Source organism: Lissotriton helveticus, chromosome 9 (genome assembly GCF_964261635.1).
Source record: "Lissotriton helveticus chromosome 9, aLisHel1.1, whole genome shotgun sequence".
In the NCBI taxonomy this organism is placed as follows: domain Eukaryota; kingdom Metazoa; phylum Chordata; class Amphibia; order Caudata; family Salamandridae; genus Lissotriton; species Lissotriton helveticus.
Window position 1 is genome coordinate 181,138,097 of NC_136070.1, and position 12,966 is coordinate 181,151,062.

General features: G+C 44.0%; 1 protein-coding gene across 1 annotated transcript in view; it reads right to left on the minus strand.

Annotated features, from left to right (window-relative positions):
• Positions 1 to 12,966, minus strand: part of L2HGDH (L-2-hydroxyglutarate dehydrogenase) — a 174,779-nt gene that overhangs the window by 110,200 nt on the left and 51,613 nt on the right. Inside the window, exon 5 of the mRNA XM_078659716.1 lies at positions 8,130 to 8,292. Coding sequence (XP_078515842.1) covers positions 8,130 to 8,292 — 163 coding nt within the window. The remainder of the gene's footprint in view (positions 1 to 8,129; positions 8,293 to 12,966) is intronic.

Here is a 12,966-nt window from a genome sequence, read left to right on the forward strand (position 1 = left end):
CGCCGGGAAACCTCCGGGTAGCTGCGCGCTCTATAAATATAATATAATAATAATAATAGTTAAAATAAAGTAAGGGGAATAGAGTAGAGCTAAGTGGTATATAGTGCATTCATTTATTCCTTGTTCTAAAACTGTTTCTCTTTAACTTTGCTACTAGTTCGTATTTGGGCCTGATGTTACCTCGCTGTACTCCATATTGAAAAGAACTGTGTCTGCGTAGAAGAAATCAAGAGTCCTCAAGTCATGGCACTGAACTGGTGCCAGTAACAGACTTGCTTGTGAAAACTATGAGAACCTCACCCTTCGACCTCTCAAAAGGAAGTCCAACTGTACCAAAATGTACACATTGTATTTGTTATTGAAACATCCATTGTCGGGTGGAATAAAAGTGCATGGGAAAATAAAATTATGGGAGGGAACATTGATTTAAATATTTGAATGAAATTATCTCATAACTGGTATGGTGTGATGACCTCTCCTCGCTTTTGACCAATCAAATTGAGGGAATACATGAACTTGCAACATTGGGGGTGGTACATTGCCCTGGACAATGGTATATCTAAGGTAGGCTTAGCTAGTTAGTTTGTGTGACTTGTCCGAATAGCTGACCTGTCACTGACCCAACACACTCAATAGGCGATCAAGAGCAGAGGTGCTGGCGGAGCACTCTGTCAGAAGAATCGATAACCCAATCAGGGTTCTGACGGAGAAGAATCAATAACCCAATCGGGGTTCTGGGAAGAAAATTCGATAACCCAATCGGGGTCTGACGCTGGCGTTGCACTTTAGCTGAGGGTAATGGTCCTGACCTGAGTTGGTCCTGTCCTGATTTAATCAGGTCCGTACCTGTCTTGGTTCTGGTCTGCACCGGTCCAGTCCTGCTACACCTGAACTATCAAGAATCCTGCCCTTTATCCCAGCCAGTGACCAGAGTTGTTTTTCACACCATTCTAGGTAAATATAATCTGTGTGGATATGTCATTGTACTGTTTCCCCTTTTTTCTTGCCATCCCTATGTTTCAATGCTTAAAGAAAGTCTCGTAATAGTTTCGCATCATCTTGCTTTAATTATTATTTTGCTAATTGAAAAGACTTTAATTGAACTTGTATGGACACTGACATTTAATAATTTACATAGATAAAAGTGTTTAAATCTTTCCCGAGTTTGTGGTTATTTTATGAATGCAAATGTTGTTTCTACCTATTATTCTAACTCCCTTGATCCCTTAGGACTCTAGGTACCAGTAACAACGATTGGTAAGTCAATGGTATAGGTATAAGTCCTACAAGGTTTATTAAAATCCTGATTTAGCAAGGGTTTACCTGTTCAAAGTGTGTATATTTATGGGCCCAGGTGAGTATGGTAAAACGAGCAGGTGAGCCCGCGCTCTATCAGCAGCCCGCAGCTACTGCTGCCAAGACAGCAATCTGACCCTTGTCAGGAGGTGTGAACTCTAAGGAGTCAGAAACAATGGCTGGGATGGGAAGGAGGTGACCCCATCCCACCCTGACAGGATAGCTAGTGAAGTGGCACATCAAGACGGTGAGCTTCAAAGCCTTCATCACCAGGCTGCCTTCCAAATGAGGAAACAACCTTCCCCAGACATATTTGTACCTTGGCAGATGAGATAATTAGGTATTCGGGAGGTGTACACCCCAGAAGGCTAGCCACACCTCTACGGTGGGCTAGGTGGTCTGTACAGCTGAGAAAGGGTTCTGCTATTTTTAAAAGTGGCAGAATGGAGGATCCTTGGAAGAAAAGGTGATGCACACCCCCAGATGTGGTCCCCTAAGGGGCGGATTAGCCCCTGGGGCTAGTACACCATTGATCACTTGCACCCACACTCCCAACACTCCCAAATCTAGGCTTTAAGGTGCACCCCTGGCACCAAAACCTAAGTTCTGATCCCACTTACAACAAAGATCACAGTGGAGACCAGAGTCTGCGACAACAGGAGTCGCACAACCAAAAGCGTAATATCTGTGGCAATCTTTCTGGAAATTTACAACTCATCCCAGACCAAAGACCGGTTGCACCAGACAGAGGGGCCCCTTTGAGAGACAAAGGCAAATCCAGACTGCCCTGGACTACTGGCACTAGTCCCATGCATAACAACTAATTTCCTTTTTGGACTTACTATCCTTAGGGAATCCACAATTCTCACATTCAAACATCAATATTAGGTACACACGTGGGCCATAATGAGCACTAATATGAAGGAATAAAACAATGTAAAATTGAAAAATGTATATAAGTAGTCTCTGTCCCACTAGGTTTACTCAAAATGTTCATTTATTGTTGTATCGAAAATATATTCTATAATCCTATTAAAAATCACATACATATGTTTAAAAAGACATAATCAAAACATATGGTCATCGAACACAAATAATTTTCCAACGTTTACGGTTCATTAACCCCCTCCCATGCTGATGACGAGCTCAGCTCGTCATCAGCCACGGTACTCGTGTGCTGATGACGAGCTGAGCTCGTCATGGCCGTTAGAACGCTCACACGCGGGGATAATTCCCCCGCTGTGCTGAGCGTTCTAAGGAAACGGGTGTGGCCGTGAGGAGCTAAGCTCGTCATCAGCACACGAGCACCGTGGCTGATGACGAGCTGAGCTCGTCATCAGCACCGGGGCGCTGTGCGCCCCCCAGCACAGCGGGGGAATAACCCCCGCAGCCAAGGTGTTAAAATAAATTCATATACAGTAAAATAAGGCAAATCTGTTGACGCGTTTTTCGATGGAAATCGAGATGGTTCACACAACCTTTATCAGTACATACATATACAGAAATATTCTTAGAATCGTTTTCCAATCTGCAATTTAATCAGTGATGTGTAGAAGCCTAGCATTCCACTGGGTCACAGCTACTTGCTAGTCTTAACTTAAATTTGTTGACCCTGGTGTCTGACATAATCTGTTATTTGGCTTAGTGGAAAAGTACAGTATATCTGTTGGTGAAGAACACTTTTTTCTAAATACTCTGGGCCTTCGTCTGCCTTCATTGAAAGGTGCTCACTGACATAGTATAAACTTGGCACTGTTTGACGAAACTCCACGAAATTTTCCATACAAGTGCATTTTGGTGCCTATTTTGTGCATGAAACCTTTTGAAGTGATCTGTCAAGTTGGGACTGAGGAAAAAAGGGGGGGGTCCCAAAAAGCTAAATCCCCATGCATATTCCATAGACTTCTTTAGGTAGGCCCACAGCAAAAACTGCTTAACGGAATTACACAAAATTTAGCAGGAAGCTAGCTCATGGTATGTAGTTAGTGCTTTTTGTGATTTTGTATAATCGGTTTTGTAGTTTTTGAGAAATTAAGTTTGAAAAATATTTGGATATCTGGAGAGTTGGATTTGATGGACTCTCGCAAGAGTACCTCGAACCCAATTAAAAAAAGATAAAGCATTCTGAATGGTCCAGGGTACTTTATTTCCCTTGAGTCAACTCACTCCTGCTGGAGTCCCAACTCCTGCAGGAGCTAGTGCTCCGTTTGGCTGCCAGCAACATGAGAAACAGTTTACTGGCAGACATTATAGTACTCGGAGACTTAGTCCCCTGTCCTGAAGAAAATTACCAAAAATAATATAAGGGGCAGGGTTCCTTTAAAAACCAACAGTCCCCACAGATCGTATCCCTAACCTTCCAATCACCTTCCAAAATGGCCATCTGAACAAAGGAACACTCACAAGAGAAGATACAGACAAGATCATGCAAACCATCCACTCAGGGGCCCTAACAGAGTCATGTCCCAACCACATCCACAACTGGGAGCATAACCAATCAATACCGTCCTCACCCACATCAATACCTCCATCACATTCTCTGAGGACTCGAAGCATGCAGAGGTCAACGTTCTTCACAAGAAGCCATAGGCTGAAAGGAATCAAAGAAGCAACTTCCACCCAATCTTCCTTCTCCCTATCCCAGCCAACGTGATAGAGAAGGCCATCAACATGCAACTTACATGCCACCTTGAACAGCACAACCTACCAGAATACACTCAATCAGGTTTCATAAAAACCCACCGCACCAAACAACCCTCGCTGCAGCTACCGACAACATCAGCACCATCATGGACCAGGGAAAAACAGCAGCCCTCATCTTCAACCTCTCTGCGGCATTTGACACTGTCCCCCCACAGCACACACCTCACAAGGCTGCACAAAATCAGCAATCATGGACCTACGCTCAGCAGGATCTACTCCTTCCTCACAGGAAGAACACAAAAAATCAGGCCCCTCCCTTCAGAGAGACCAAGAACTTGATGTGTTGAGTCCCCAAGGATCGTCTCTCAGCCTGACCCTGGTCAACATGTAGATGACTCAATTCATCAACATCATCCAATCCCACGGCATCACCATCATATCCTACGCCGATGACACCCAACTCCACTCCCTGACGGACAAACAACCACCAACTTCCCCAACTCCATGTCATGGTTAGCTGAATGGATCTACTCCAATAAGACGAAGTACTGGACTTCGGTAACAAGACCTCCCCATGGGACAAAACCTGGTGCCTGATAGATCTACACCCAACACCCACTGATCTGGGGATCATCCTGGATAACAAACTCAAGATGACGGCACAAGTCAACTCAGTGAGTGTTGCCTACTTCCACATCCTATGTATGCTACAAAAGATCTTCAAATGGCTACTACAAAACACCAGATGAACAGTCACACAAGCACTCATCACAAGTAGCCTCAACTATGGCAATGCACTCTATATTGGAATCGGCAAGCAATTACTACACAGCATTCATACAATATAGAACGCCGCTGCAAGACCTATACTAAACCTCCCCTGCCGCATCCACATCTCACCTCACCTCAGGAAGTTCCACGGTTTGCTCATCCACAGATGTAGCCAATCCACACTCCTCACGTACACCTATAAAGTTCTGCACAACACCGGACTAGCATACCTAAACAACTGCATACACCTTACTAGACATCTACACTCAGCCTCAATCTCAGTCGCATCTACCCCTCCCCCCACATTCACAAAAGCAGATCAGGAGGTTGCTCGTCCCACCGAAAGCATGGAATGACCTCCCACAACACACCAGACCCATATCTTCACTTCTTGAGTTCCGTAAGAAGCTGAGGACCTGACTCTTTGAATAACTCTGCGGGGACAACATGCCTGCACACCTGCTCATGCACCTGAATGCCCTCACCAGTGACTAGTGCACTCTACAAATCGACTGTGTGTTGCAGGTGCTGCAACACACTCTGGAGTACTAGCTTTAGTTCACCTTGTATGGAAATGCTGCGATTCCTTATCTCCTGAGGTGGGCGGCAACCACCGCCATCAACTTTGAGAAGACTCGTGGAGGCAAATGGGCAAACTGGTAATGCATGGATCCCACCATAAAGCGTAGGGACTTCTTGTGCCATAACAGAATCGGTATGTGAAAATATGTTCCCTACTAACCGATGGACATTATTGAGTCTTCCGCTTGAAGCAATAGCAACACCTGATCCAGGGATAGCATTTTGAACTTTTCTTTGCACAGGAACCAGTTCAAAACTATACATTCTAGGACTGGATGAAGGCTGCCATCTTTCTTCAGAAATAGAAGGCACCGGAAGTAATAACCTGCACCAGTTAATTCTTTACTGCAGTAAGATGTTTATCTCCTGCTGAAGGATGCACAGTTAGTCTGCAACAGGGATGGAAGACGAGGGGGAATGGGTGGAGAGACATGTTGGAAGGGTAGACAATACCCTCTTTGCACAAATTGCAAAGCCCGCTGGTCTTAAATTATGGCTTCCGGAGCTTGGGTAAAAGACGGATACCCACTCTCAAACAGGTGCCAGGTGCTCTGAAAATAGGGAACTAGCGCTGCTTCCAATGTTGAGGAAAGAGAGGCGAGAGGTATGGGAAAGGTAAGGCTCGGTATCTATCCTTGCCATGACCCCAGTACCGTTTAAACAAATCGTTCTGTTGCTGCTGGCCTTGCCCGCTGCAGCAGAATGAGAAAGCTCTTGCGAAACGCAGAATTTTTCAGAATTGTCTGAATTCTTGCTGCTGGGTTTGGAGTCATAGAAATTTAGCAGTGGCTCTACTGTCCTTGACTGTCTCAAGGGTCGAATCTGCCTTTTCTCCGAACTGCCCTAATGGATCAAAAGAGTTACGTGATCAGGCATGACACTTGAAAGCCACGGATGTGCCCATAGCACATGCTACTGAATAAGCCATGTCGATGACTGACTGAATTAACGGTCTTGCCGCAGCTTTACCATCCTGCAGAGGCTCAGAAAAAATGTCCCTGCAGGAGCACTAGTAGGTTTGGGATAACCATTTGAGCCATATGCCACAGAGCATGGAAGTAGCAACCCATTAAACAGGTGTCATTAAGACACTTAAAGGTCATATTGCCTGCTGGGAAATGTCTTTTTTGTGAAGTGTTCTATTTTTGTCTGACTCCTTGTCCAAAGGAGCATTCCCAGGAGAGAACGCCGAGGAGCAAGATGCTTGTACTAGCAGGCTTTCTGGTGAGGGTTGAACTGATAGGAAAGCAAGATTGTCTGGGGGTAGTATATATCACCTGGCCACTAATCAACATATGACAGGAGCTGAGGTTTGCTTTTCCCCACACAGTTATGACTGGTTCTGTGATGTCGAAGGGTGCCAACGGTTCTGATCCCTGAGAAGTGGGATATAGACCTTCCGTCAAGATGTTTAATTTTACTTCCACAGACAGCAGGGTCAAATCCGAAAACGCATAATGACTTCTGTGCTATGGTATCATATGACGTGAACTCTGGTGGAAGGAGACCTATGAGAAGAGTGTAATTACAATTCTAGAGAGGGATCTTAACCACTGGCTTCTCTTAAGGCCCATAAATCAGGGACCATGAAGACATACTGGCCATCCCCATCATCTGTGTCCTGCTTTTGGCCGTTTAGATATCAGAATACCTCCAAAGAAAAAATGTTGTTCTTCCACAGAATTCAGCATACACTTTGTGGATCGGCACACAGGGTCTGGTAGATCCATTAATGGTGGAGGAGCTACAGCCAGTATCGGCATCTCATGAGTCAGAACTGGTGCTAGTAGCATTGGCACGGGTGCCAGCAAAGGCTGATCTGCCGCTGGTAGAGATGGGGAAGACCCTGTTGGACCAGTTAAGACCTGAGATGGATTCAACCTCTGCCTTGGAGGTGAAGAAGTTGGCAGCATCAGAGTCGAAGGCAAGAAAATGGGTAGCAATGACAAGAAGGGAGCAAAAGAAGATGAAGGAATACTCACCCGCAACATCCCAAATGGTCCGTTCATAGGACCCATGGGGCCTGAAGGCGCAGCAGAGGGTATAACTGCCCCACAGAACACCTCAAACATAGCTTTAAGAAACAACGCAGGGTCTGTCCCAGAGGTGGAAACTCCAGGTAGGCCTGGCAGGGCGGAGGCCTGAGTGTGAGGGGCGCAGACGTCGATGGTCCCAGGGTCGGCATCGAGTCCAGAGGAACCACAGGTGGCAGCACCTCTTGGGGTATAACAACCAATTCTGGCTTCAAAAAGAGTTTTGAGGCATAGGGAGTGTCTGGCCAACTTATCTTTGAAAACCTAGAAGTGCTCAAAGTTGTGCCATCGCTTATTCTTGTGTTTATATCGGAAGTACTTAGATAATGGCGACTTCAGCTACTTCATCCTTGGGTGATTCTTTTTTCTGGCCAGTCAACTATCCCATGCCGAGGCCATAAAAAGCTTGATGGCCTGACTCCCAATCTCCTGTCATGCTTGGACCCCCAGCACCAAATATATATACGGTGCAGATCTGTGATGGACCGCACTGATGGTGTGGAAAAAAGGAAACGCTGTCAGAGCTCCAGTGGAGGTGCTTTTCCATTCAGGGACCAAAATGGAGCCAGCACCCCTACCAACATGGAAAGATTGCCTGGGATACTCAAAATGTGGACATCTACAGGTTGAAGTATCCATCAGAAATGTAAATATATAGTACTTACCTGAAATATTGCAACACAATTACCCTCCTGATGAAATTACCCCTGATGTAGCAAACTTTGAAGTATTGCCTCAGATTGAACAGTGGCAGATCTTGCATTTTACTGAATAATCTTAAAAAGATCCAAGAATCCTCCTTACCTTCTAAGCTATCCGCAGGGCTTTCCTTCACCATTTCAATTCCATTGACTTCAAATTCAGTTAAGACAGTCCCACCAGCCTCTATAATATCTGTTGTGTAGTAGCGAGCCACCTCCCTGTAGTTCACAATGCCGGTATGTGGGGAATCCAGCGCCATTACTCCCTAAAACAACAATGCATCATTAGTTATCAAACAATGACAGCTGCTAGTGCTCTATTGAGAGGAAAATGAACCTTAAGTTTTAGAAGAGTTCACATATCTAAAGCACACCATGCATCTCACACATTTGCAATTACAGACCTTAAGACCCCACCCATAAAGTGCTACAAACATGAGAGAGCTCAAGTTACCCAATTCCAGGAGAGAGTAGCTCATCCAAGCCCCTTTATACTTATTATAACCCAATGACTACACGAAATTGCGAAATTCTAAGAAAATTCTTGGATTGAAGGAGCTGCTTGTGCATGGAACTGGAAACCTTAAAGCTCCGAAACATATTACACAAAATCTGTAATGTGTTTTACTAGTTCTACCACAGTTCCGAAGATGCTGCAGAGAAGTTGCTGCACTCTTGCTGCCCATCAATGAGAGAAAGCAAACTTGTCCAGTCTTATACATCACATTTTATGAATAAAACACAGAGCAGCAATCGCGAAGGGTTTACTCCAAAGGTAATTGGCACATGAAAGTCATTGCAATTATGTCACTCTTGTCCAGCTTGAGCTTCAAGATATATACTGCTGAAAATGGTTGCATTCACGGTCACAGTGGGCATTTCACTCTATTTACCCCGAGAGTCCCCTCCTAGCTCCCTCCTCTGACAGTCCCCCTTGCTTTAGGAGTAGTGCAGAATGATTAGTCCATTGAGAGAAGCTAATGATTATTCCATTCTGGTCTGAATTGACACACACTATTATTAAGGTGAAAGAAGTCGCTCTCTAGGTGGATCTGTTAGTTATTTCACTGGTAATTTTGGTGAAATTAATTTAATTATTGAAATTAATTTAATTGTTGCAATCCCAACCAAATACGCATTGATTTCACACCTACTTCCAGTTTCACAGCGCATTGTGTACTTTAAAAATATATGCTCTGGATTGATCATGACCTTGCTACTACCTACAAATACTTACTAAATGTTTTGTAAAGCACTTGTTTGTGACAAAAGCCACTTGGTAGCTCTGCTGAGAACTCAAGAGTACTTCTTGAATGATCACATCATGGTTACTGAGATGCCAGCTTCTTCACTGGTAACTTTGCCAGGAGAGTGGTAGCTCAAGGAGCGTCGCTAACGGGTGGCTCTGCTTCTTTGAAGATACATTTTCCATTTATTTGCGATTTGGTCCTCAATTTTGAGTGGGCCCCGAGATCTGGGCAGAGTGCGTCCCAGAGCTGTGAGCTCAACATTCGATCCATCCCATTTCAAGTATCTTAATTAGGCTTGTGCAATCAGTTGTGTATGGTTGGAACAGTTCCTTTAAATATTTGGGACCTGGGTAATTCTGAGATTTGACAACTGTACAGAGAAGTCAGAATATTACTTTCTGGGTCATTGGTAGTCAATGAAGGTCTTCACGGGTTGGTGAGAAATGAATAGATTTCTTTAAGTTGAGGCAGCATCTGAAAGCTTAATCTTATAGACTGTAGTTTTGCAGTCTCTGCCATGGGGGTACCTAATCACATCAAGGGCCTGGTTAATCGAAATTCTCCAGGACGAGGATCCTTATCAGCACGATCTTATAGAGGATGGTATTTTCAACTACTAAAGAGACTTGATGACATAGGAGATAATCATGGAATGATATTCCTAAATGTATCATTGTATGCGAAGAAGGTGGGGTTTCTCTCAACTAGTTTGGCCTCCCTCTCAATAGATTTCAGTTTTAGAGTGGTGTAGGCCTAGTTACCTTTCCTTCATGGTCCTGGCAAGTACAGATTTCTCACACACTTGAAAATTCAGGAGTAAGTCACCCTAAATCGGAGTACGACACAACTACTCAGACAACTCTTTGTGAATCAGACTCTATTTCTCCTCTTGTAATACATGTTTCCCATGTCCCCTACGCCAAAAAATGAGGAGAATTGTCCAGTAAAGTGTAGTGCTTTGATGTTGCACTCATGTACGCTATGAAGGACTGGCCCAACAGAATAATGCTGCATGGAAAAATACATTATTTTCTTACCTTATGAAGCATTAAAAGGTAGGAGGTAGAGCAGGTGCACGGGGAAGAGGAACACAACCAAAACATATTTGTTATCAATGGATATCTCCTGGTCGGTGGACGCCAACAGCAACTTTCCCCTCATTGGCTGATAACTGGGAATGCCTCCCAGGGTTCTTGTTGCAATAGCAATATGTCAGATGCTTCCACATGCCAGTCTTTTCACGATCTCAATGACGTTATTCAACTCCCGATTGACAAGGTGCTTATCACTATCATTCACTGAACAATCGACAAGCATCAAATCATTCTGAACCACACCGCTGTAATATTGGCTCAGAGACCAAGAATGCCAGCATGAAGATGAACCTCTAAGTCAGTATAACTGTATTTGGTATGCATTTTGTTGAAAACTAGCTCTCTTCACTGACCTGCCCAATTTAGCTTTTCAAACTTGAGGACAGGAATTTGAAGCTGAACTTTATTCACAGAGTTTTACACTGATAACTAAAACATAACCTAACAGCTATCCTATCCCTGTTATGCACAATAATACAATTAAGGCAACTTATCAATTGAGTACCTGACAGCAGAGCGGAGTCCCTTCCTCAAATAACATAAGGTCAAATAGATACGAAAAATAATAAAGTGTTCTGGAACACAATGGTAAACGAATCTATAATGCAAGGGTAATACTTATAATCAAGTACTACATACTCAACTAACATGAGGCAATGGATTTGTATCACTTACTACCAGAGTGTGGTAATGGTAACAGAAACCATAATCCAATGTCTTTCAATCTTGCTGCATGTGAAGAAATGTCTTTTCTTACTTAACCTTTGAATTGAGACTTCGGACCACACTGCTTTGCTGAGAAGTTCCTCCTCTGATTGCAAGGAGCGAAGTGGCCATTTGGTTGCCAATGATTCATTACTTTGATGGATGGCATGTTGTGTGTAGATATTGCACAGCTGTGCAGTTACTTTTTGAGCATGTTCTAATACTACTAGCTGCAAAAGGCACTCAGCTTAACCTAGATGCATTCTGTGCTGTGGTGAACATAACTATGTATTTTTGGGTGACAGCAAAACAGCAAACAATTTTTTGGTTCACATCTGTGTGTAGAGTGTATTTTACTCAAATCAAAATGGCTGCGAGATGGTAATATGCCCACCTGGATAAATACATTCACAGTGGTGAAAGTCATCCAACAAACATGACTGAATTGGGGGACTTTATTACTAGTGCACAGCTTCCTACGCTGCTGAGCAAGCCTCTAAAACCAGTTTTTCCTGACACCAGGTCATATAGTGACATGCATAAGAAAATCCTCCTTACCTTCTCTTGAGACTCCACAGATCTGCACAAGCAGCTGCGGACATTGTGAAGCATCAACAACAACAGGGCATGTTTATAGTATCTAAAGGGTAAGAAAAGCTCCCCACTACCAAACTCAACACTTTGGGGCAAAAATAAGTTTGTTAGGCGGCAGGACATACATACAGATTCCAAAATTTGCAAAAAGTGTATATTTAAGTAGGATAAAGTAAAACAGCCTTTTCTTTCATCATTCAAATGCTCTCTCAAACCTTCCAACGGTCTATCACTGTTACATGCTATTTTGGCGCCTTGTTTCAAACATGCAGTCCATAGGGTTCCAAAACTTTTTTCATGTCCTTGCTTTAAAACACAGTACTCCAAAACCATCTGGAGGCGCTTTCTGGAGCCAGCCTACTAACAAAGTTAAATACTACAAATTACTTATCATTCTAATCAAGCAGGCGATGGGAGAGACCATGTGCCCCAGTAAACATGGATTTGTGTTTGAGTCAATTACAAGGAACACACTCCAACTGCAAGCCCTGTGTCTCCCTATTAAGTGAGACCAGAGTCCCAAACACTACATAAATGGGTGGTAAAATACAGAAATTTGCAGTAGCCTACTAACCACCTACAAAAGTCTTCTCGGTCATTATTTCTGTCTGTAAGATAGACTCTGAGTTAATCTCCCTCCGCTTGAAATCACCACAAAAACCACGCCTGCTCCGAGAATGAGGAAAGGTGCTCTTCTAGCGCTGCTAAAGCAGACAAGCTGAAAGGGCACAGCATGTGCAGTTAGTTCTATCTATGGCCATTAAGCTACAAGCTGAGAGGTTTGACAAGGGATGGTGACAAGCACAGCCCCCACCCCTTAGTCCTCCTCCTCCTGCGAGTACAAGAACTGCGCATCAGAGAGATGGAAGAAGATGGAGACATGCCTCAGCCCCCCAGTGTCCTTGTGCCCTGTACAACTCCTTGGCTCCAATGCGTACCATCAGAGCTAGGAGTCACGTGGCAATGCCTTGGTATTCGGAAGAACTCCGGCAGCTTAAGCTGCAGTGTAAACAGGCTGAGAGGGCATGGAGGAGACAATATTTGGAACCCCAACGTGTCCTCTACAGGCAGTCACTGGCAAATTATAAAATTCAGATCAAGCGGGCTAAGTGTCGGTTTTTAGAGGATTCATTGATGGCGGCGGCGAATAAATCACAGGCTCTCTTCAGACTTGTGAAAGATCTAGCCCATCCAGCCTGTATTAAAAACATCATACCGGCCTCTCAGGATCTTTGTGATTCGCTGGCACAAGGCTTCGAGGACAAAATTGCCTCTATCTTAAACAATCTTGCCCCAT